Source organism: Oryctolagus cuniculus, chromosome 12 (assembly GCF_051225735.1).
Source record: "Oryctolagus cuniculus isolate XC-2025 breed Fujian yellow rabbit chromosome 12, ASM5122573v1, whole genome shotgun sequence".
Lineage (NCBI taxonomy): Eukaryota > Metazoa > Chordata > Mammalia > Lagomorpha > Leporidae > Oryctolagus > Oryctolagus cuniculus.
In genome coordinates, this window is record NC_142878.1 from 50,848,453 (window position 1) to 50,873,162 (window position 24,710).

General features: G+C 55.2%; 1 protein-coding gene across 1 annotated transcript; it reads right to left on the minus strand.

The window, feature by feature from the left end:
* Positions 1-326: 326 nt before the first annotated feature.
* Positions 327-24,477, minus strand: NYNRIN (NYN domain and retroviral integrase containing). The gene is made up of 8 exons (XM_051822129.3): positions 24,280-24,477; positions 12,048-12,706; positions 10,372-11,922; positions 8,693-8,823; positions 8,450-8,546; positions 6,681-6,782; positions 6,397-6,498; positions 327-5,012 (listed from the first exon to the last, which is right to left on the minus strand). Exons 1-8 carry the CDS (start codon positions 24,475-24,477, stop codon positions 2,069-2,071), a joined length of 5,784 nt encoding a protein of 1,927 aa, XP_051678089.3. The 3' UTR covers positions 327-2,068.
* Positions 24,478-24,710: the final 233 nt, after the last annotated feature.

The following is a 24,710-nucleotide window of genomic DNA, read 5'->3' on the forward strand; positions in this document are numbered from 1 at the left end:
AACATATAGCACTTTTTTTTTTTAATGGAGAATGGGACTGGGAATAGGAGAGGGAGGAGGTGGGGTGGGAGTGGGGTTGGGAGGGCAGGTATGGTGGAAAGAATCACTATATTCCTAAAGTTGTACTTATGAAATTTGTGCTCATTAAATGAAATGGGGGGGGGGAACACATCTAGAATAGTTTTGACCAAGTTGACACATAAATTGGCCATCATAAGACGCTCAGGGGGAAAACAAACGAAAGCATAGCAGCAGTACCGGGCCGCCCTCCTTTTCCTCACTTCCATAATTGCCTGAAGCTAGAAAGAAAAGAACCGGACACTGGCCCAATTTGATCCGTTTATTGACAAATCAAATGAAAAAAAAATCATTAAAGGAAGGGTATAAGATTATAAACGTGGTAACAGGGGACTGCACACAGCACCGGGATGGGACAGTGAGGTGGACGCACTACAGAGGGCAGAGCGGGGTAGGAGGAAGGACTGCGCTGTCTGCTCAGAATGCCACAGCTCACCTGCACTCTCAGCTGCCACCCAACCACTCTCCCCTGCACAGGGCTCACAGCTGGGAATGGTTTCAGGACAACAGCCACAGAGTTTGCCTACAAGATTTAGAGAATGGGAGTTGGAAGGAAGGTGGGCATAGGACTTAGAAGGGTTCCCTTGCCTTAACTTGCTGCCAGAACCCTTTTCGTGGTGAACTGGGACCAGGAAGCTCAAGCCATGAACAAGCCATGTGACTTCAGGTAAGTCCCTAGGCCTCTCTCGTGTGCTGTGAAAGACTCCAGTTAGGCTCCACAGGAAGTTCTCCTCGACTCCAACACTTCGCAATGCCAAGTGTCCTGGAAACCCCAGCTGGGCCAGGAAACTGACTCACCTTCCAGAGAAATGAAACCACAGAGACCAGGCACTGGCCTGCATCTGCTGCCTACTCGTTCTGTGGCAGCAATTCAGAGGCACGAGTGATCTTTGCTGAGTATGGCTCTGAGGGAGGTTTTGCTCTACACAGAAGGCAGGTCTAGAGGGATTGGGGGGAGGTAGTGATGCAAGAGAAGCAATCATACACTATATAGGGTCTGGGGGTACAGGATATAATGGAGGTGGAAGGAGTAGAGGGCTATGGGCTTTGGGATGGGGTTGGGATTGCTGGGAGGTAGAGCCTTGCCATGTGCCGGACTGCTCATTTCAGATACCGGCCCCCACCCCCACCCCATCAAACAGAGGCCAGGGCCCCTTGGTCTGGTAAAAGCAGCTCTCTAGGTAGAGATGCCACCATGGGCATCAAGATCCTTGATTCCTGTGGGGTCAACACCCTCAGAGCAGGGGTCAGGAGTTGTCTCCATTGCCTGGAGTCAAATGAGGTAGACCAACTCCCCTGCAGCCCTGCCTTTCCCGTGTTCACACGTGGGTGGTCTCCCAGCCTCCCTCCCTGAGCCCTTGTCCTTGAGGCCCAGAAGGACTGCCAGGCCTTCCTGGATAGCAGGCCAGGCTGAGCCCAACCTAGGAAAGCTGGCCATGAGGCAGGCACCTCACCGCAGTCCTCACGGGTGTGTGTCAGTGACAACCCTGACGACAAAGCCAGGACAGCATGGGTTGGGGGCAGGAACCCACACTAGAGGTTTCTAACTGGAAGAGGACAGTGGTTCTGGTTCTCCCTGCCAGAGCTACACTGTGTCATGGTTAAGACAGCCAGGTGTTAAGACTCGGGGGTCGGGGCTGAATATGCACGCACACATGTGTGCAACTGCACGCCTGCACACGTGTGAAAGGGAAAAGATGTGGAGCCTGGCCTACCTTGCAAAGGGGACTTTCCACTCCCCAGTGTAAAACTGCCCAAGGCTCACATCTGAGAGCCTTGTGCAAATTCTCCCAGATACCCCAAACGGGTTGTCTCCACGGGGACACTGGTCCCCAGTTCAAGGCAATTCAGCAAAGCTTGACATAGCAACTTCTCAACAAAAGGCACAATCAAGGGTCCCGAAAGGGCTGAGAGCACTTCTAGGGGCAGGGGGAGGCCTAGCAGCAGAAACCCAGGACCCCTGGGCAGGAGGCCTCCCCACTGCTCCAGCTCACTGCTCCAAGACCTTGAAAGACAAGGGTGTGCCACTCTTGGCAAAGGCCTTCATCAGGCTGCTGGGATAGATGCAGCCCAGCTTCTCTGGGGTCGGAAAGCCCCACACCCTGTAGAGAGACAGGCTCAGCCGGTCCCCGATATAGAAGGGACCCACCCACTTGGCACTGCTGCCGTTCCTGGGGAGGGACAGCAGGAGGACCTGGTCTCCCACGTTCCACTCCTTCTCCTGGCTCTCCCGCTGGAAACGCCTGTTCTCGGACTTGGAGCTGGCCTTGTCCGCCCCCCTCCAGTGCAGCTCCAGCAGCTCCCCGGTCAGCTGCAGTAGGAAGACGTCCATCTTGAGCCCTTCAAGGTTGGCACTGCTCATCTGCCACCACAGGGGCTCACTCAGCCTCATCTCCCCCCCGGTCAGGACCTGGAAGGGCGAGGCGTCAGCCGAGGAGGCCCTGAAGGCCAGGTGCAGCAAGGGCAGGGAGGCCGCCCACTTCCGGCCATGCAGGAAGATGAACTCCTTGAGGGCCCTCTTGAATTCCCAATAGGCCTCCGAGCTGGCCAGGCCGGGGAACTGGAGGTCCCTGCTCAGAGTGGTGACCTGGGCACCCAGGGCCAGCCCGCAGCTCACCAGGACGTGCCGGGCAAACTGGGGGCCCTGGGCTGCCTCCAGCCGCACGGGCACGCCCCACCTGGCAAACACGTGCTGAAGCAGCACCTGGGCCACAGCCATGTGGGTGTAGGGCTTCAGCGGGAACGCCTCCACCCACCTGGTGTTGGGGTCGGCCACGATGAGCACGTGTTTGTGGCCCTCCTCACTTACAGTGATGGGGCCCACCACCTCGATCTGCAGGTTGGACCAGGGGGCAGTGGACCTGAGGGGCCAGGGGGACTCGATAACCTTCAGCTCACTGCCTACGAGGTGTCGGGGGATGCAGAACAAGCAGCTCCTGCAGTAGTCCCTCACGTGCTCCTGCATCCCGGGCCACCAGCCCAGCAGCCGCAGCTTCTTGTAGGTCTCCTCGGGCCGCTGGTGGCCCCCCATGGGGACGTCATGCACCGAGAAAATCAGGTCCCTCCGGAGCTGCCGGGGGACCACCCAGACCCTGGGCTTCTTTTCTCCCTTGAACAGGAGCATGCCAGTCTCCTCGTCGAGGCTGAGAAAGTTAAAGGCGGGACTGAAAGGTGAGCAGCCGGAGAGCTTCTGCCCAGCCTGCAGCTTGGCAATGATCTCAGCCAGGGTGCTGTCAGCCAGCTGCAAAGCCAGCAGGTTGGGCCTCGAGCCCGGGCCATGGGGAGTCACCACAGGGGCTGGCACGTCCTTTGGCAAATTCCAGCACTCCCCACCGCCCTGGGCGCCCTGCTTGGCCAGGTTGTCCACAGTCACGGCAAACAGAGAGCCCCGGTAGGAGGTACGGTAGATAAAGGGAAGGGAGGGGAGGCCAGAGGTGAGGTCTATGATGTAGGAGAGGAGGCTCGGGTGAGGTAGTGGAGCCCCATCAGAGGAGAGGAAGCCCCGAACCTTCCAGAGGGGCAGCAGCTCCCAGAGGAGGTTGAAGATCCAGTGGCAGTGGGTGAGGAAGACCACCGGGAACGGGGAGTGGCCAAAGCGCTCCAGGCCACAGGCCACAGCCGCCAGGTGCGCGTAGGTAGGCGTGTACGGGGAACAGGAGAAGGACAGCGAGACAGGGGGGCTGTTGGGGGACAAAACGTAGAGACCAAAGCCAGCACACCACTCATCATCGCGGTAGAAGCAATAGCCGGCCATGTGGATGCAGACAAAAGTGGACAGGTCGGAAAAGGGAGGCAGGGCCTGGAAGAAACGGGGCATGGAGGACGCAGGTGTCAGCAGGCGGTTCTCCCCGCGCAGGCCCTGGAGAAGGGTCAGCTCCAGGTCCCGCTTGCCTTTGTCCTGTACCAAGAGGGACCATCGGATCAACCAGGCTTTGGACACCCTGCGGCCCTCCCGCGCCTCGGGGTCCACTGTGGGACGGGAGGCGTAGGAAAGGTCCAGGACCACGGGAGTATCTCCGATCCAGCGGGAAAAATGCTTGAGGGCCCAGGCCACGGCATAGGGGCTGTCTCCCCCAGACTGGGGGCCCTCACTGTCCTCGTCGGGGAGGAGGGGCTTGGAGGTATAGGCGACAGGGTGCTTCCTCCCAGAGTGCTCCTGGTGGAGGATGGCCGTCAGGGCCACCTGGCTCACGGTCACCTCCAGGTGGAAGGGCAGCTGGGAATCGGGGGCCGTGAGGCACAGCGCGGACACCAGGGCTCGCTTGAGAGCCAGGAAGGCCTTCTCGTGCTCCCGGTCCCACTGCCAGTCTGGCTTCTGCTTGAGGAGGCTGTGCAGGGGGCCCATGAGGACCTCGTAGTCAGGGATGTCTTCGCGGTGCGAGTCCATGAACCCCACGAAGAAGGAGAGAGCGGTGAAGTTGCTGGGGACTGTCAGCTGTGCCAGGTGGGCAAGCACCTGCTGGCAAGGAGCTTTCCCGTCCCAGGGGATGCCCAGGTGGGGAGAAGCCACCCCTGGCAGGAGGTCGATGTCCAGGGCCCCATCGGGGGGGTCGTGGAGGCTGAGGCACCGGAGGATTTCCTCCGAAAGGGAAGGGCACTCGACTCCGAACACTGAGGCCAGGGAAGAGCCAAGGTCATCCTCCTCAGCGGGCTTCTGCATCCCCTGCCCCTCCTTCTTCACCTGCTCCTCCACCTCCTTCTTCTCCACTTCTTTCTTCTCCTCCTTCTTCTCCACTTCTTTCTTCTCCTCCTTCTTCTTCTCCTCCTCCTTCTTCTCCTCTTTCTTCTCCTTCTCCTTCTCTCTGACTCCTCCCACTTTCTGTGCACTCTCTGCAGGCTCAGGGTCAAGGTCACCACTCGATTTATGGATACTGGCTGAGCTGGGAGGAAGAGTCTTCCACACCTTCAGAAAGTTGCCAATATCGGCATCCAACCTATACCAAAACAGAGGGACGGGGGCAGCCCCACCCCAGAGGTCATCACCCACCCTACTCCTCAGAGTGTCCCTGAGGCTGGGCTGGGTGCCAGGCTCAGCCAGGCCCCTGCCCACACAGACTTCTTCCTCCTGCGTGCACCCGAACCACAGCCTCAGAGACCTGCCTGGGCTCTGAAGGCTCCTCAAGCCAAAATGCATCAACGAAGTCACGCTGCAATCACTTTTAAGGCCACCAGTTGGAGAAGAAATGACAGAAGGCTTCAACCTGACCCCAGCATGTGCAGCCCAGCGGTGACCACAGCAAGCAGGAGAGCCTACAGGGGACCTGGGAGGATACAGCAGACTTGGGTGACATCACTGGTAGAATGAGACCTGGGGGCCTGGCCAGGGAAGCAGTGGCCTGCTCCCAAGGTCCTGACCAAGGCTCTCTTCTGGCTCTGAGGAACTGGAAAGTGGGCAACAAGAGGCCTCACAGCGGGTGGAGACCAGAGGATTTGAGTTACTGCAAACCAGTTTTGCTGTCACCAGCAAAGTGACCTTGGGAAGGCCACTCAAGTCTCAGATTCCCCATCTATAAAATGAGACAGTGGTCACTCCCTTCTGGCTCGAGCTGTAGCTCAAAGGAGATTATAAACATGCAAAAAGTCCTACTTGGGGGGCCAGCACTGTGGCATAGCAGGTACAGCCACCACCTGCAGTGCCAACATCCCATATGGGCTCCGGTTTGAATCCTGCTGCTCCACTTCTGACCAGCTCTCTGCTGTGGCCTGGGAAAGCAGTAGAAGATGGCCTACATCCTTGGGCCCCTGCACCCACATGGGAGATCCAGAGGAAGCTCCTGGCTCCTGGCTTCGGATTGGTGCAGCTCCGGCCATTGTGGCCATCTGCGGAGTGAACCAGTGGATGGAAGACCTCTCTCTCTCTTTGCCTCTGCCTCTCTGTAACTCTGCTTTTCAAATAAATAAATAAATCTAAAAAAAAAAAGTCCTATTTGGTTTATACTCTAGACATCACAATAAAGGCCATTCACGGCAGCGCTGGTACCATTAGCCTAAATGGAAGTAGCCAAATGGGCCTCAACTTGCTGGGTGGGTGTACGCTCATGCTATGAATACCACACGTGAGCTCCATGAATGAGCACAGCGTGTATCAACAAGAATAAATAAACTGCTGAGTGCAAATGCCAGGTGAGGAAGGCAACATAAGGTGCTGAAGCATGTGTAGAAACGTTAACCATACTGCAAGTGGACGCACCAACACCTGGCAGAAGGATAAAAACGTGAAAGAAGTCAGATCACTCTGCTCACCGATGAGCATTGGACAGATGTCGGCTAGCACCAGGGAGAAGTTTCTGGCCAGTCTCGGGGGGCCTGCTCTGTTACCTGTTGGGCTTCTTCAGAAACTCATCCAAGGTGGGGCCATCACGGCCCAGAGGGTCATCGGGCACCATGAAGAGATTCCCAGCAAAGGTGAAAGGGAGCAGCCTGGATCCGGGAGAGAAGGGGCAAGGTCACAGAGGAGCTCTTGATTCGCCAGTGCCCTGTGGCTGCTTGGTGTCCCCATCTCCCGGCCGGCCCCTCGCCCTGCCCCAACATCCTCCCTCCCCATCAGGCTTCCCGACACCTAAGATGAGAGAAGAGCTCAAGCGCCCAGGCAGCCATCTCACCGATCTTTGACCATCAGTTTCTTGGAACTATTCATCAGGACGTGGATCTGCTCGTTGGTCACAATGATGCCATCTGTCTCTTCCGCCAGCTTCACCATGAACCTGCAGGGAATGGCAGGTAGCACAAAAGACCTGGTAACCAGTCCCTCACTTCCCGAGGCCTCGGAGAAAGTGAATTTGCATCTTCACATTAAGGTGCATCAGACGAAAACATTGCCCTTCACAGCCGTGCCCCTGCGCAGCGAGCTGGGGAGGTGAACTTGGATGCATACACTCCAACCACATATACAAACACATGCCACTATTATACACATAGGCATACATATATACATGCGCAGGACAGAAACCCGTATAACTCGTCCACATTCACACATGTATATTTACTGCTTCTGTTTTCACATCTGTAAAATACCTATCCCATACTGCTGTGAAGATTACATGCCATGAAATGTCTAGGTCAGTGGCTGCCACACAGCATATGCACAGATACTCCAGTGTTACACTTCCCCAATGCACAGTATCCATATGCGTGCCAAGACACACATACGCACTATGCTGACACACCTGAGAACACATATCTGAATCAACAAACCCACTGCCAACAATCACCTCTAAAGAAGCTGTGACCAGGAAAGAAAGCAGAAGTTCCCTACTGCTCAGCATTCGCTGAAGATTTCCATTCCAGCTACCCTAAGCATGCCGTTCCCCAAGTACCCAGCAGGGGGGCCTTCTGCAGAAAAATTGTCTTCCCTCAAACCTGGGGCCAGAACTTAGAGGCATTAAATTTAGAGCCACCAAAAACTCCTGTTAGTGCCCTGGAGAAGGGTACTGGCTGCTCCCAGGACACTCAGCTTCTGACTCCAGCTTCCTGCTAATGCAGACCCTGGGAGGCAGCAAGGATGGTGCAACCGCCTGGGTCCCTGCCACCCACTCAGGAGACCCTCAGGGTTCCTGTGGTCCCAGCACAATCCCAGCTGTTTCGGGCATTGGGGAGTGAACCAAATGGTCTGTGTCATTCTGCCTTCAAACAAGGGAAAGTGTTACAACTTCAGTGACCCCAAAGACCTCACCCAAGCATGTGGCTCTCAGAGGAGGGACGCCTGAGCTGCACTGCCCTACCCTGCCTTTCCCAGGTCTAAAACCTCAGTGGGTGCCAGGTCTTGGGAAAAGTGGAGAGAAACAGAATTTCTCCCTCCCTGGCAAGGGCAGTCCCTAAATGAAGCAAAGACTTCTGTGTGCCCAGGACGAGTGACAACAGCAGACCCCTCCAGCCCGCCCCAGCACGGGCAGGCACACGGCTCTCGCTCCCTGGGTGCACGGGTCCTGTACTTGGGCCTTAGGTAGACCAAACCAATCTAGCTCCACCATCCAGAGCCCTGCCAGGGCCCCATGTACCTACAGCCACACACACACACCTCCTCCCAGTGCCAGGGTTAGGGAGAGGAAGAGATCAGAAGAGTGCCTTGAGACATGAACTTCAACCCAAATAGGAACCCCAAATCTGGGGTACCTCTGGTGCTCACTCAAAGGCTGCAAGTCCCCTGGGCTGCTGGGGGAAGAAAGCCTGTTAACTCAGGGACGTGGAGCACCCATGTGACAAGATCAGGAGCAACCCCTGGGCTTGGTCAGAGCCGACCTTGAGCCCTCTGCTCCCAATGTCCTGCCCTCTGCCCTCAGACAGCCATGGCCATCCCCATGCCCCTGACGGGTCTGCCTCCATTTCCCTGCAAGCCTGGCCTGCCACAAACAAGGCGTGGGGACTGGCACACCTGTAATCGTAGGTGGTGATCTTCTTGCCGTTCTCAAGCTGAGACGGGGTGATTGAAAGCATCTTGAGTGAGTGTAGCTTGTTCAGAAAGTGGCTCTCTGGGGGAGAAAGGCAGAAGACAGACACGGTCAGGAGAAGGGCGGAGTGGAAAAGGCCAAGGTGGGGTGGGGGCAGAAGAGCAGGGAGGAGAAAAGTGGAGGTAGGGGAGCAGGGCGGAGGGCTGGCAGGGCAGCAGACACCTCACCTCTCACCCTCCTGTTCTTCTTCAGCTGCCAGGTGGGTATGAACACCGTGACCTCTCGGTGGCCCCGGTTCCAGAAATACTGCACCGCCATGGCAATGCCTCGGCAGGAGAAGAAGTGCTGCAGGCCGTGCCTGGGGAGGGTGGGAAGAGCTCAGGGGATGGAGGCCTCCCCCAGAGTCAGGCCTGGGGCAGCAAACAGGCAATGCAGGGGTAGGGGGGTGAAGGGGTGGGGGAGAGGCGGGGACGGGACACAGACACACACACCCCAACAACTTCCCTCTCCCTACTTCAGCCTCAAACATCCCAGGAGCGCCTCCTGGGGGTAAGCCAGTACCAGACACAGGGTGCGTGCGTGCGTGCGTGCGTGTATGAATTTGTCTCTCCCTCTCTCTCTGTCACTCTTTCAAACAAATAAATAAATATTTAAAAAGAGAGAGAGAAGAGGAAGTCAGCCTTTACACTCAAAGCCTGTACATTTAAAGCTTAATGCAAACAAGACTTCCCTGACCACCTACTGTGTACCTGAAGTGCACTCAGCACAAACGCCCTACATGTGGCAAATGAAGCAGTGTTGCATATATTTCTTTGGTTTCTAAAGATTTATTTACTGTGACCGGTACTGTGGCATAGCGGGTAAAGCTATGAGTCCTGGCTGCTCCTCTTCCAACCCAGCTCTCTGCTAAGGCCTGGGAAAGCAGCAGATGGCCCAAGTCCTTGGGCCCTTGCACCCGCGTGGGAGACCTGGAGGAAGCTCCTGGCTCCTGGCTCCAGATCAGCGCAGTTCTGGCCATTTTGGCCATCTGGGGAGTGAACCAGGGGTTGGAAGACGTCTCTGCCTCTGCCTCTGCCTCTGCCTCCTTATGACTCTGCCTTTCAAATAAATAAATAAAACTTAAAAAAGAGATCGATTTACTTATTTATTTAAAAGGCAGAGTAACAGGGAAAGGAAGAGACAAAGGAAGAAAACTTTCATCCTCTGGTTCACAACCCCAAATGACTGCAAGTACTGGGCATGCTCTGGGCCATAGCCAAGAGCCTAGAACTCCATTCAGGTCTCCCACATGGGAGGCAGGGGCCCAAGTACTTGGGCCATCCTCTGCTGCCCTCCTAGGCACCTTAGCAGGGAGCTGGATGGGAAGTGGCACAGACAGGACTTGAACTGGAGCTCTGAAATTGGATGCTGGTGTCACAGCAGCAGCTTAACCCACTGCACCCTAACACCGGCCCCTCTCGTGTGTATATCTGCTAATGCCTCCACAGCAACAACTGTCTGCGAAGGAGATCTCCAAGGGCTGGCCGCTCAGGGGAAGCTTCCCACAGGAGATATGCATTTGGCCTTGAAGTTTGCGCAAAACGTTCAAGAGCCAGCCTGGAGGGAACACGGGCTTCAGCAGATCTGAACCCAAGGCTGCCCACTCTGGGACCCTTGGGCAAGCCTCGGGGACCCTGGGTAAGACTCCTCACCTCTGAGCCTATTTCTGCTCCACAAACGAGGGAAAGCAGAAAACAAACCAGCTTTGCAGGGCTGCCATGTGGGGTCTGTGCACACTGCCTGGTGCACAGAAGCCAACGTGTACTACCTCCCTCCCCTCTTCTTCCCCGAACTTGAACCCCATGTCACCCACGTGGAGGCCAGGGAGGGATGTCACACTCTCTCCCCGACACCCGCGGCTACTCACACCATGGCCACGCTGCTGCCGTCAATGACCACTCTCCTCAAGCTCTGGTTCCCGGGTTCCCCCGACAGGTTCAGCTCGAAGGGCGTATTCAGGGCCTCGTGGTACCGCTGGAAGCTGGTCACAGTGTTCTTGGCCTGCTGGTTGCGAGGCAGCTGCCTCGGGGTCCCCTCCCAAGCCCCCAGGAGCCCCTCCATCTGAAATGGGTGCTTACTGCTGGCGGCCAAAGTGCCACCGGGCTGGCGACCCTGCCTGCCAGCCTCCCCCTGGCTCTTTGGTGAGGCGGTACTACCCCTTGACGAAGGCTGGACCTCCCTCAGAAGTTTGGCCACATCCAAGGCAGGCTTTGCCTCCGTGGGCGCCTTCTGAGTTGCAGGTGTTTTGGGAGCTTTGGGAGCTTTGGAAGCAGCAGGTGCTTTGGGGGTTGTAGGTGCTTTGGGAGTGGTAGACTCTGTTTTCCTGCCAGCCCCCGACGGAGCTTTGGGTGTTTTGGAGCCAGCAGGTGGTGTCTTTGCTGCAGGTGCCTTCTGAGCTGCGCGAGTTTTGGGATTTGCAGCCGCCACTTGAGCTGTTGCCGCTGCCGCTGGCTGCCCAGCTGCATGTGGAGTCGTGGGCATCACTTGAGCCGCTGGCTCTGCTGGAGCCAAAGGCACTTTCGGTGTTGCGGGCTCTGTGGGCACCGCCGGCCTCCCTTGGGCTGTAGGCACCTGGGTGGTGGCTGGCAGCTCCTGAGGGGTGGGTGGGTTTTCAGCTTTGGGGACTGCTGCAACCAGGGGCACTTGGTGAGTTTCAGGCACTGTTTGAACTTCAGGTACTGATTGAGCGGTCTGCCCGCCTTGAGCCGTGGGCACCTCTTGCCCTGCGGGTGGCACTGGAGAGGACCCCTCTCCCAGCCCCTTACAATCCGACTGCGTATTATTGCCCTGATCCCCCGGCTGACCCCCAACTGGGAGGCAGGGTGCAGAGGGCAAAGGCGGCCCTATCTGCGGAAGACCCAGCCTCACCTCGTCCTTTACATTCGAGGCCCCTGGGACCAGCAATACACTCATGATCTTCTGGGGGGTCTCTGGCTTCGGGCAGTTCTGTAGGACCGTCTCTGTCCCCAGCCCCTCATCCAGTCTACAAGCTGGGCTCTCTGCACTGGGCAGAGGAACCAGCTCCTTCTGCTTCCACTCCAGGTTTAAGGGCAAAGGAGCCGGCCCTGGCAACTTCAACTGAATGGCGCCCAGCGGCCTCCCCTGCCAGAAGGGGAAAGTGAAGCACGCCTGGGACAGGAGCCAGGCCAGGTGCAGAGAATGCAGCTCATTGATCCTCCAGAAAGTTGTAGCAATAGCCCCCGGCCACAAGGCGGGCCCTGGGGCCCAGGCCCTCCACGGCGGGCACACACTCAGGGCTGACACAGGAGGCTGCAAGGGGAGTTTATCGTCCAGCCTGTGGGCCTGCCTGGGCTGCAGCAAGGCTGGTGTGCTGATGGCGGAGACTGGGCTGCTGGTGGCTTGTGCTGGCTCCTCCTCGCGAGCTCCGTCCGTACCACTTTGTTTGCTGGAGCCGACCCTGGAAGAAGCCCAAGTTTGTTGTAAAGGTCGGGGGGCCCACTTGGGCCAGGACAACTGCTCTTTACTTGGGGTGGGAGAGCAAGGGCAGGGTGAGGAGAGCCAGACACATCCTGCAGAACTTACCGTACCAGCTGGTTTGCCGTCTCCTGCTGTGTGCTCTGAGCTGAGGTCAGGGACCTGGTGGCTCCCAGACTGGATAATCTCTTGGAATTTTCGGAGCCCCCATTCCGAAGGGCCCCCATCTCCAGGAAGGACCCAGGACTCTCAGCCACGGATACCAGGGCTGAGCCCTCCTTCTGCTGCTGGGGAGGGCAGATCAGGACCTCTGGGTCGGAGTGGGGATTGGAGATGCCAAAGTGGCCAAGCCACTCGATGATGTCCTCCTTGCCAGCGGCATCACGCACCAGGCTCAGTAGCAGTTCCTGGACTGCGGGGGGCAACTGCAGCAGGTCCCCTGCATGCTGGTCCCCACGGATCCAGACCAGGGCCCCAAAGGCCCGGGTCACCTCGGCCTCCCAGACACCTCGGGGGGTCAGCAGAGAGGCAGGGCCCCAGCGCAGCCGCGCCACCAGCTCCTCCAGCCAGTTCTGGGTCATGATGAAGGACTCGGTCAGCCCGCCTACCATCAAGGAGCCAGGGGGGCCAGGCACCAGGTAGGCCAGGGTGCTCCAGCAGAGGCAGTCCAGGAAGAGGCCCCGGGCCCCGAGGAAGGCACAGTGCAGGATCGGTGGGTAGCGGACCTCTTTCCACAGCTCGGGGCTGCACAGGCCCTTCAGATACTCCTGGCAAGATGGGGCAAGCAACAAGAGCCATTAGGGGGCTGCCCCGGGTTCTGTCCCTTCTTCCCAGCCGGCCAGCCCTCTCCAGCCATGTGCCCTCCCCCTGCCCACCATGAGCCAAATGACTCCCCAGGGCCAGTGGCTCTCTCCCTGCTCCTGCTCCTGTGGGGAGCAATCCGGACTGGACTAAGTTACTCGAATTAGGACTTATTCTATGCATCTGCTCTCCCACAATATGGCGCTGGGAGAGAAGTAAACAGCTTCCGCACAGCTGCCTCCAGTTCAACCAATTAACTGTAGGACTTGCTCCTGATTGGAGAGCAGCGTACTCAGCCGAGTTGGGATTGGCGGAGGAGGACTATAAAGGAGGAGAGAGACGGCATGCACCAGGAACATCTATGGGGAACATCTAGCTGAAGGAACACCCGTGCAGCCCCCCAGAGAGCCGGCCGGCGGTGTGCCGCTCCCCTGCGGAAGTGGGGAATGTGGCCAGGGGGAACTGCCCTTCCACGGAGGTGGAAGGGATAGTAGCCAACCCGGGAAGAACCAGCAGCAAACCCGGGGAGGGCCGAGCAGACGAAAGAACAGCGCAGGGTCCTGTGTTGCTCCTCCACGAAGAGGGGGAGCGACATGCTCCCTTGCACATCCTGCTCCCCAGGGAACCGTGACAGAGTGGGCTCACAGTCAAGAGACTCGGTTCCAGTTCCAACTTGATCTCGGTAGATTAGGTGGGAAATGTGTCATCTCAGGGCTAAACTAGACACTCCTGAGGTCCAGCCCTTCAGAATTAAGAGCTCAGGGAAAAGGGATCGCACTGTGAGCCCCCTCCATGGGCCAAGACCATCTGCAACCTGGGGCAAGTTATTTCTACCCTGTCCTACCCCCACCCCCCAACACACGCAGGCTCCAGCTTCTACCTGTGCTTCCTCACCTTGGGGCCAAGAGTGGTTTCTGCCTCATTACTACTGTGATGCCTCCGTGGGCCCATCCACAGCGAACACCTGGGACGGCACACCTACCCCCGTGCCACCAGCTCAGGAGTGCAGCGGAGCTTGCCCAAGGGCACACAGCTAAGGATGACTGGGTCAGGATCGCCACCCAGGTCTGCCTGACTCCGCAACCAGAGCCCTTCCCACCTCTCCCCGCTGACTGCTCAGGGACGACAGGGTAAGCCTAGGGGATTCTGGGTAATCGCCCCTCCAGAAGGTCTCTAGCACGACCTGTACCTGTGACCATGGCAACTCTGTTGCCCAGAGGAGACACAGGAGGAGATAAGGCACTCGGCCAGTGTGCAGGGAAACAGCCGCCCCTCCCCACCGCATGCACACAGTGCCTGGGCCAAAGGCAGGGCTCCAGCGTTCACAGGGCTCACGCTCTCAGCCTTCAACAGCAGCAGGGGTGGGAGAGGTTGGGTGCCTCCTCCCTAGGACTGAGCATGGCCCCGTAAGCCCCAAGGGGGCATGAGCTTAATCAACCATGAGGACAGCACTCGTCCTCCGGTTCTTCCACATGTGTCTGGGACAGGTAGCCCTCTGCTCACTTTCCCCAGACAGTTGCAGATCGAACACTTCATATTGGGTGCCCAACAGCCAGCACCTCTGCTCAGGCCCAGGCCACCCTTCCCTGCTTGGGCCTACACTCATCTCCTCTACCTGGCCCAGGCCGTGGACTTGCAATCCCTTCCTGCAAGGGGAAGCCACGTCTAGCCCCCTTGCAATCAGTCCAAAACCAGCTCAACACCTACTGAGATCCCAAGCCGACCCCTCCCAGGTGAACCTCAGCAGGTCCCACTCTCACAGACCTGAACAAATGCGTACCCCACATTCCAAGGACATGGAAACAGGGTGTGAAAATGAAGAGGTGTGCTGAGAAGACAACCATTGGGGGTTTCTTTCTCTTTTTGCATGTTTATTGTTATACCATCTGTTCAACTTTTTTAATTAAAAAGTACCCAGAAACTTACATTATGTTCAAAATAATAAAATCTGAACTAACATTTATTGAGAATTTACTATGTGTCAGGCACTTTACACACATTATATCTCACTTGTTCCTCTCCCAACCCTGTAAGGAAATCACTATGAGGCTCATTTTGGGTGCATAAGGAGGCCACGTACCCAAGGTCCCACAAGATCGGCTGGGACACTCAGGCTGACTCCACGGCTAAGTCGGGGGTCTTAACCATGATGCTATCTGTACTGCAGACCAAGGAAAGGGAAGGAAACGACAGGATTCTTTTTTTTTTTTTTTTTTTTTTTTTTTTTTTTTGACAGGCAGAGTGGACAGTGAGAGAGAGAGACAGAGAGAGAAAGGTCTTCCTTTGCCGTTGGTTCACCCTCCAATGGCCGCCGCTGCAGCCGGCGCACCGCGCTGATCCTGGCAGGAGCCAGGAGCCAGGTGCTTTTCCTGGTCTCCCATGGGGTGCAGGGCCCAAGCACCTGGGCCATCCTCCACTGCACTCCCGGGCCATAGCAGAGAGCTGGCCTGGAAGAGGGGCAACCGGGACAGAATCCGGCGCCCCAACCGGGACTAGAACCCGGTGTGCCGGCGCCGCAAGGTGGAGGATTAGCCTATTGAGCCACGGCGCCGGCCAGGAAACGACAGGATTCTACAGCAAGCAGTAGCCCAGAAAATACTAGAACAACTCAACCGCCTACAACCCACACAGATCTTTTTCCTCCAAGAGAAGAAAAAGTAGAGGAGGAGGAACATTGAAATAGGTAAAGGATACAGAGGATTAGAAGAAAGCACAGAAAACATGTTTGTAAAAACATATTTCCTGGGGTCAGGGTTGTGACGTAGAGGGTCAAGCCGCCGCCTGCGGTGCCGGCATCCCATATGGGCAGTGGCTGCTCCGCCTCCTATCCAGCTCTCTGCTGATGGACTAGGAAAGTGGCAGAAAACAGTCCAAGTGTTTGGGTCCCTGCGCCCATTGGGGAAACCCAGAGGAGGCTCCTGGCTCCTGGCTTTAGCCTGGCTCAGCCCCAGCCATTGCAGCCATTTGGGGAGTGAACCAGTAGATGGAAGGTCTCCGTCTCTCCCTCCCTCTCTCTCTGTAACTCTGCATTTCTTTTTTTTTTTTTTTTTAAGAATTATTCTATTTATTTGAAAGAGTTACACAGAGAAGGAGAGGCGGAGAGAGAGAGATCTTCCATTCCATTGGTTCATTCCCCAAATGACTGCAACAACCAGAGCTGAGCTGAAGCCAGGAGCTTCTTCCAGGTCTCCCACGTGGGTGCAGGAACCCAAGGACTTGGGCCATCTTCTACTGCTTTCCCAGGCCATAGCAGAGAGCTGGATCAGAAGTGGAGCAGCCGGGACTCGAACCAGTGCCCACATGGGATGCCGGCACTGCATGTTAGGGCTTTAACCTACTACACCACAGCACCGGCCCCTGTAACTCTGCATTTCAAATAAATCAACAAAAACTTTTTAGGAAGCCTCAGAAATCTGAATATAGATCTACCATATGATCTAGCCATCCCACTCCCGGGAATTTATCCAAACCAAAAGAAATCAACATACAAAAGAGTTAGCTGTACCACTATGTTCATTGTAGCACAATTCACAATAGCAAAGATATGGAATCAATCCAGATGTCCATCAACTGTTGACTGGATAAAGAAATTAGGGTATAGGCACACTATGGAGTACTATTCAGCTGTAAAAAAAAAAAAATGAAATCCTGTCTTTTACAACAAAATGGTTGCAACTGGAAACCATTATACTAAGTGAAATTAAGCCAGTCCTAAAAAGACAGATATCAGATGTTTTCCCTGAAATAAGGTAACTAATAGAGCAGCTGAAATGTAATGCATTGGAGTGAAACAGACACTGTGAGATTCGATGGTTGTCTACAGCCCTTTTCTCTTCTGTTGCGAAATAGCGGGTTTTTTTTCTCATTTATTTTTTCTTCATACTATTTGTTGAAGTCTTTTACTTAGTGTAGGGTTAACTATATTATCATTAAGTAAACTGGAAATAGATCTTTGTAAAAATTAAGAGTGGGGAATGTGAGAGGGAGGAGGATGGGTTGAAGCATTGGTAGGGGGGAGGTCACCATGTTCCTAAATCTGTATATATGAAATACATGAAAGTTGCATGACTTAAATAAAATTTAAAAAAATAAAAAAAATTTTAATGAAAAAAAAAAAAAAACATATGTCCCTAGCAGACAGTGTTCTCAAATCTCTGTTAACACCACGCTCCCCCATAGCACCAGCCCCAATCAGCTGTTTGTCCCTCACCCGTATTTATACAAGGGTTACCAGAAATATGAGAAAAACTGCGCCTGCGAAACACAGCGGCCATAACACACTGGGAAAAAAGTTAATGGAAAGAGGAGAAAGTAGGTAGGGGGAAGGAAATGCCAAAATGTTGACTATCATCACTCTCCTCAGCTAGATAACAGCACATGGCACACACTCAGAGAATAGGGTGGGGCCGGTAGAGCCACCGCCTGCAGTGCCGCCATCCCATATCAGTGTCGACTGCTCCACTTCCGATCCAGCTCCCTGCTAATGTGCCTAGGAAAACAGCAGAAAATGGCCCAATTCCTTGGGCCCCTGCACCCAAGTGAGAGCCTCGGAAGAAGCTCCAGGCTCCTGGCTTCAGATCAACCCAGCTCTAGCCATTGTGGCCATCTGGGGAGTGAAACAACAGATAAAAGACCTCTCCTCTTTCATCTGTAGCTCTGCCTCTGCCTTGACCTCTGCTTCTCAAATAAATAAATCTTTGGGGAAAAGAGAGAGAGAGAGACAGAGAGAGAGAGATAATACAGTGTTGCTTTTTTTCAGAGGAGAGAATGTAAATGACTTCTAGCCATTAAAAATATGATGGCATAAATATTTCTTGAAAGATCTGAGAAAAAGGCTGGAAGACAACGTTCAGGAAGCCTTCAACAAGCAGAGCAAAGTTGCCAGCATTGTGTCCCAGCGGGTTAAGCCACTGCCCGTGACGCTGGCATCCCATGTCTGAGTCCTGGCTGCATTCCTTCCAATCTAGCTTCCTGCTAATGTGCTCGGGAAAACAACAGATGATGGCCCAAGTATTTGGGCCGCTGCCACCCACAAGGGAAATGGGGATGGAGTTCCTGGCTCCAAGATTCAGCCTAGACAAGCCCTGGCTGTTACAGGCATTTAGGGAATGAACCAACAGATGGAAGATACCTCTCTCTCTCTATCTCTCTCTCACTTACTCCACCCCCTGCCACCGCCTTTCAAATGAATTAGTCACTCATTAAAAAGAAAAGAAAAATTAAACGTAAAAGCAAAATAGAAGAAAACAAATAGGAAACACTCAGTGTTTGAATAGGAGTTCAAGAAAGAGAAAATGCAGGGCTGGTGCTGTGACATCGTGGGTAAAGCAGCTGCATCCCATATGGGCGCTGGTTCGGATCCTGGCTGCTCCACTTCTGATCCAGCTCTCTGCTGTGGCCTGGGAAAGCAGTAGAAGATGGCCCAAGTCCTCAGACCCCTGCACCCACGTGGGAGACCTGGAAGAAGCTCCTGGCTCCTGGCTTCAGATCAGCTCAGCTCTGGCCATTGTGGTCATCTCTCTCTGCCTCTCCTTCTCTCTGTGTAACTCTGATTTTCAAATAAATAAATAAATCTTAAGAAAAAAAAGAGAAGACAGAGAAAGCACAGGGGAGAAAATCACCCACAGGCCGGCGCCGCGGCTCACTAGGCTAATCCTCCGCCTTGTGGTGCCAGCACACCAGGTTCTAGTCCCGGTGGGGGCGCCGGATTCTGTCCCAGTTGCCCCTCTTCCAGGCCAGCTCTCTGCTATGGCCTGGAAGTGAAGTGGAGGATGGCCCAAGTGCTTGGGCCCTGCACCCCATGGGAGACCAGGAGAAGCACCTGGCTCCTGCTTTCGGATCAGCACGGTGCGCCAGCCGCAGCGCGCCGACCGCGGCGGCCATTGGAGGATGAACCAACGGCAAAGGAAGACCTTTCTCTCTGTCTCTCTCTCTCTCTCACTGTCCACTCCACCTGTCAAAAAAAGAAAAAATCACCCACAAAACAGTCCCCAGATTCCCTGCAGACCATGAACGGCCCGACAGAAGGGCCGGCTGCGTCCATCAGAGGTGACCAACAGTGGATGCACACAGAGCCGCACACAGGAGCTGCACGGGGAGAGCTCAGAACACTCGGGGACACTGCAAACCTCCAGACAGAAGCAGGATCTCTACCACGGGCCAGGGTATAGCTTCAGGCTTCAAGCTCCCGCAGAGCAAGCTGTCCATGTCCTCCCACTTCTGAAAATAATCTCCCATCCATAATTCAACAGCTACACTATCGATCAATCAAGTGACCTTCTCACACACAGCCATTTCTCGCCTACAAAATCTTTCTCGGGAAACATTTGTCTTAGTCTGTTTTCTGCAGCATAACAGCACACCTCAGACTTGTCCTCTACATTGATGAGAGATGTATTTGTCTGGGAAGTCCAAGAGCATGAGAGCAAGGCTTGGGAGGGCACGAGGGCACGTGAGACCAGAGAGCTGGCACGAGGGGCCCACACTTGTAGCCAACCCATTCCCGTGATCTCTACTGGAACCTCATTCTCCAATAACAGCCTCAGTGTACTTAGGAGGGCAAAGCCCTCTTGACTTAATCACTTCTGATCACTATTACAAAGGCAATGAGTTTTAGAGGGGACACTCAAACCAGGGCACTGATGGAGAAAAATTTTCCAGCACATCAAGGAAGAAAACTTAGAAAGAAGATTGAGCATAGAACAGAAGCAAAAACAATCTCCAGGCTGACACTGAAGTGAAAGCTCAGAATTCTCTCATCCAGTGAACAAATCCTTACTGGCCACTGGCGCCACACCAGGCAGTTTTAGGATGACAACTGTCATCGCGGGACAGGAGGGTACAATCCAGACAGCACGCTGAAAGCAGGTGTCTGTGCACCCTTTGCTACTGCACCGTTTTTAGCTTGATGACACCACTGATGGATATATTCTACCAACCTGAGAAAGAAAAAGCCATGTGGTCCAGGAAACAAGGTATTTAACAAAGGAAAAGGCAGTGTGATGCCAAGGGTGCCAGCAAACTGAAGTCTCAGGACGACAGGTTGCTGGCCTGGAAAGCAACTGACCAGACAGAAGGAAAGATGTCTCCACGGCAGGGAAAAAAACTGAAACAGAAAGAATATCTTGAGGGGCCAGCCCTGTGGCATAGTAGGTAAAGCTGTGGTCTATAGTACCAGCATCCCATGTGAGTGCCAGTTCTAGTCCCGGCCACTCCATTTCCAGTCCAGCTTTCTGCTGTGGCTTGGGAAAGCAGCAGAAAATGGACCAAGTCCTTGGGCCCCTGCACCCACATGGGAGACCAAGAAGCTCCAGGCTCCTGGCTTTGGATTGGCCCAGCTCCAGGAGTTGCAGCCATTTGGGGAGTGAGCAACAGATGGAAAACCTCTCTCTCTGCCTCTGCCTCTTTGTAAGTCTGCCTTTCAAATAAATAAATAAATCTTTAAAAAAAAAAAAAAAAAGAATCTCTTGAACTGGTAGACTGAGCTTCTAGAAAATTGTACTGAGGGTGCCGTTGTGACATAATGGATGAAGCCTCCACCTGCAATACCAGGATCCTAAATGGGCATTGATTCAAGTCCCAGCTGTTCCACTTCTGATCCAGCTCCCAGCTGATGCACCTGGGAAAGCAGCACAGGATAACCCAAGTGCTTGGACCCCTGCACCCACATGGGAGATCCAAAAGAAGCTCCTGGTTCCTGGCTTCAGCCTGGTTTAGCCCTGGCCATTGTGGCCATTTGGGGAGTGCACCAGGATGGTAGATCTCTCTATCCCTCCTTCTCTTTCTCTCTCTCTCTATAACCCTAACTTTCAGATAAATTTTTAAAATAAATAATTTTTTTAAAAATGAAAGAAAGAAAAATTCTACTGAGAAACTCCTGGGAGATGTAAGTGTTAGTAATAGGCACAAAGAAAACCAAACAAACTGAAAAACAGGAAGTTCTTTAACCTCAGTGAAAACAAAAAGCAAAAAAGAAATCACAGCATACTTCCTCGCTTACATGTGACCAGTGTGTGCATGGCACAATGAGGCAAGTACCGAATGCTGACTGAACAGACAAGTGAAACAAAACTAAACTGGGAAGCAAGAAGGAGCAGCATTGTAGGGGAGATAAGTCGGAGCCGAAGCTGTGGCAAAGTGGATAAAGCCACCACCTGCGGTGCTGGCATCCCATATGGGAGCCGGTTCAAGTCCCGGCTGCTCCTCTTCTAATTCAGCCTCTGCTGTGGGAAAGCAGTGGGAGATGGCCCAAATGCTTGGGCCTCTACACCAGAAGAAGCTCCTGGCTCCTGGCTTTGGACTGGTCCAGCCCCAGCTGTTGCAGCCATTTGGGGAGTGAACCAACAGATGGAGGAGCTTTCTCTCTCTGCCTTTCTCTGTCTGTCACTCCGTCTTTCAAATAAATAAGTAAAATCTTTTTTTAAAAAGGAAAAGCAGTGTTAGGCGTCCCCAGCACCACGAGGAGGGCTGACTGGTCCCTGGCTGGGGGCCGTCCTGATTTGTGGCATCTGCCCATTTCCCATGGCATAAGCACTCCCACCATGACCGATTCCTGCATGGCCTTGCATAGGTAACAGAATTCTAACAGGCAGGAAACACTTTCCTGACCACAGCCAACTTCCGTGGTGCTGCTCTGAGTTACTGTGGCAAAGGGGCAGGTGAACCTCCACCTGAGAGCCAAGGCACACCCTGTCCCAGAGTTCCTGACCCTCCTCTCCAGAAGCCACCGTCTGTGGGCTCCCATCACCTCTCTCCCCATCCCTAGAGAGGAAGAGACAAGCACATGCCCTCTCCTCCCTGCTGCCCAGCCTCGCAGAGCTGCGGAGGAGGGCAGAGGGGCTGAGTGGGGCTTGTCCCTGACCATTATTTATTTATTTATTTTTGACAGGCAGAGTTAGACAGTGAGAGAGAGAGACAGAGAGAAAGGTCTTCCTTCTGTTGGTTCACCCCCCAAATGGCCGCCATGGCCGGCGCGCTGCGCTGATCCGAAGGCAGGAGCCAGGTGCTTCCTCCTGGTCTCCCATGCGGGTGCAGGGCCCAAGTACTTGGGCCATCCTCCACTGCACTCCCTGGCCACAGCAGAGAGCTGGCCTGGAAGAGGGGCAACCGGGACAGAATCCAGTGCCCCAACCGGGACTAGAACCCAGGGTGCCGGTGCCACTGGCGAAGGATTAGCCTAGTGAGCCACGGCACTGGCCATCCCTGACCATTATTAAAACCTCCTCTCCAGAGGCTGATTCCACCTCTGAGAGGCCAGGCCTCCCCAGCATCTGTTTGGCTACCCAGGACTGTGATTTACAGCAATGTCTTCGACAAGTTAAAGGTATTGTTGAGCTCCACAGAGATTTTCCTGGAAAACCAACTGCACATAATACAGAAATCACCAGGCCCTTCTCCAGATGAACCTGTATGTGTCCTGACCCCTTCACCTCTTACACCCAAACCAGCTACCGCACCCTCACCCTCCGCCATCCTGCAGCCTGTCGCCTCACAGCGTCCTCTCTGCCACCAGGCTATATATAATAGCCCATTATTATCAGAGCGTGTGATTCCTTGTCCTGACACCCGACAACCAAGATTGGGGTGGGCCACACCATCTCCACGTGGAAACCACTAGGCAGGCAGCCTTACCTTTGGAAATGTTCCTATCAGATTGCAGGACCTCAGAGTATTTAATTCAAGCCACTCACTTTAACCACAAGGAGAGGGGAGACTGTCTCAAAGTTACATAGCCAGTTCATAACACCTGACATCTACACTCCGTAGCTCTGTGCATTTTGTAAAAGTATCTCAGGTGCCTCTCACACCCCTCCTTGAAGTCGGTATTGTTATATTCTGTCTTACCAATGAGGAAATAGGCTCAAGAGAGGGGAAGTTTTTTGATCCAGGGCACTAATTAGAAGGTTGCAAACCCCAGGCTGTAACTCTGCCCACCACACCCCTCTTATCCCCGCTGTAACTTGGTGACATCAAACCCAGACCTCCTAACTCCTGGGACAAAACCCTATTCTCTCCACCTTTCCTGCCCTGCTCCAAATCCCCAACAATCTATACTTTCTGTTCATTCTGTTCAGGAAGGGTGGGAGTTACCCAGCAAGGGAAATGGGGAGATGGAGACGGGGACAGGAGGAGCCACTGGTTACATTAGCAGGGCTTAGGGTGGGAGCTGGCATGTGAGGAGCCCTGGCTCAGAGAAAAAGCCTTGTGGCAGCCACTGGTGGGGCTGCAGCAGAGAGGCCTGGAGAAGCTGATCCAGGATTTGAGCAAGGAGCTAGCCCCTTAAAAGGGTGAGCTGCTGTGTTTTTTAGCAACAAAAAAAAAAAATTAAGAACCCAAAGAATCCACAAGGCTTCTCTTGTGAACCCACCGTCTCCTAACTTCTGGACCGTTTTCCTCTCGCTGGCGCCTGCACATCTGTTCCTTGCACAGGCACCTCTCCCCTCCCCCAGCACCTCTGCTGGACTTGGGGAAATTGCTGACGCAGCACCTCAACAGAGGGGCCGAGGGAGGAACTTCCCAAGCTCGCCTGCCAGGCTGCTGGCTACGCTCTGGACCTCCCCCACCCATGGCCTTGACCAACTGGGATACTGGTTTAGACTCAGCTCTGGCGGAAGGTATGTGTGTTGGCAAGAAGGTGGTCGGGCAAAGGGAAGACATAGCATTCCTTCCTACCCAGGAAGAGATAAGATAAGGGGCTCTAAGGGAAGAGGGAGACCCTTGGCCGTGACTGGTGTGGGGGGGTGCATGTACCTGACAATCCCAGGGAGAGGAGCTTGGAGGAGGCGAACTTTGACCTGGCCTGTCCAGCGCCCAGCTCACAGAGCAGGCCCTTTCATGGAAAGGTTCACAGCCTTCCTCCCAGATTCCCACCCATCCCACAGGCCTGGCACCCTCCAAAGCAGCTGCACCCCACCCTGAGGCCCTGCAAGAGATATCCAGAGAGTGTGGTGGGGAGCCCAGAGCCCTGGCTACGGTCCAAGACCTCCCACCCCCCACCTACCTGACCTGGCCCCCTCACTCTCTGTGGTCCCCAACGCCTGACCCGTGAATGCCAGCATCTCTCTAGAAGTGTGGCTCAGGACCCCTCCAGCCCTAGCCCACAGAGGCTGCAAGGGATAGCCTGGGATAGAAGGAGACTTAAAGGGGGCAGAAGGACCCAGGCCTCCCCCCAGGCTTTGGTTGGAGAACAAAGAGAGCGCAGAAGTGCAGGGTCCCAAGTTGCTCGCCACACAGAAAAGCCAGGCTGTGGATGCTGGGGCCTGGCCAGCGAGGGGTGCGGAGCGACACTCACACCGAGGCGGCGCCCTCGAGGGGCAGAAATGACACGCAAGAGAGGGGTGGGGCAGAAGAGAAAGTGGGAGCCAGAGGGGAGGGGGGTGGGGAGGGAGGGACGAAGCCAGGACTGCGGGTCTGGAGAGGCGGGAGGAACTGCCGAAGTCGGGTCGGGACCGCTAGGGACCACGGTCTCCCCGGGGCAGGAGCAGTGGGGGGAGGGGGGTCTGGCTGGGAGGGAGGGGGTGGGGAGAATGAAGCTGTTTACCTTGGCTTTGCCCGTGTTCTCCCGGGGCCCCTCGAGCTGCAGCCAGAAGTAGGGGGTGTCCGGGCGGCTCTGGAAGGCGTTCAGCTTGACCCTGAAGATGCGCTGCACTTGCAGGCGCTGCCGCTGCACCCGAGGCTTGGATTTTGTCTGCACCATGAACCATTCCTGCGCCGGGGGGTCGCCCCCAGACAAGAGCATGGCTGCCTCTGGAAGGAGGGAGACTGAGGGAGACGACAGTGTCACCCAGGTCCCCACGCCGTGGGCCCCCAGCCCCGGGCCCCGCAGCCCAAGCCACGCCCCCTCTTCCCCGCGGCGCGCCCCCAGCCGTGGCCTCCTGCCTGGTGGCTTCTACCCACCCGCCGTGCACAGGCGCCCGCCCTCCCCAGCTCCGTTGCTTTCGGCAGCGGCTGCCGCGACGAACTCTTCCTGTC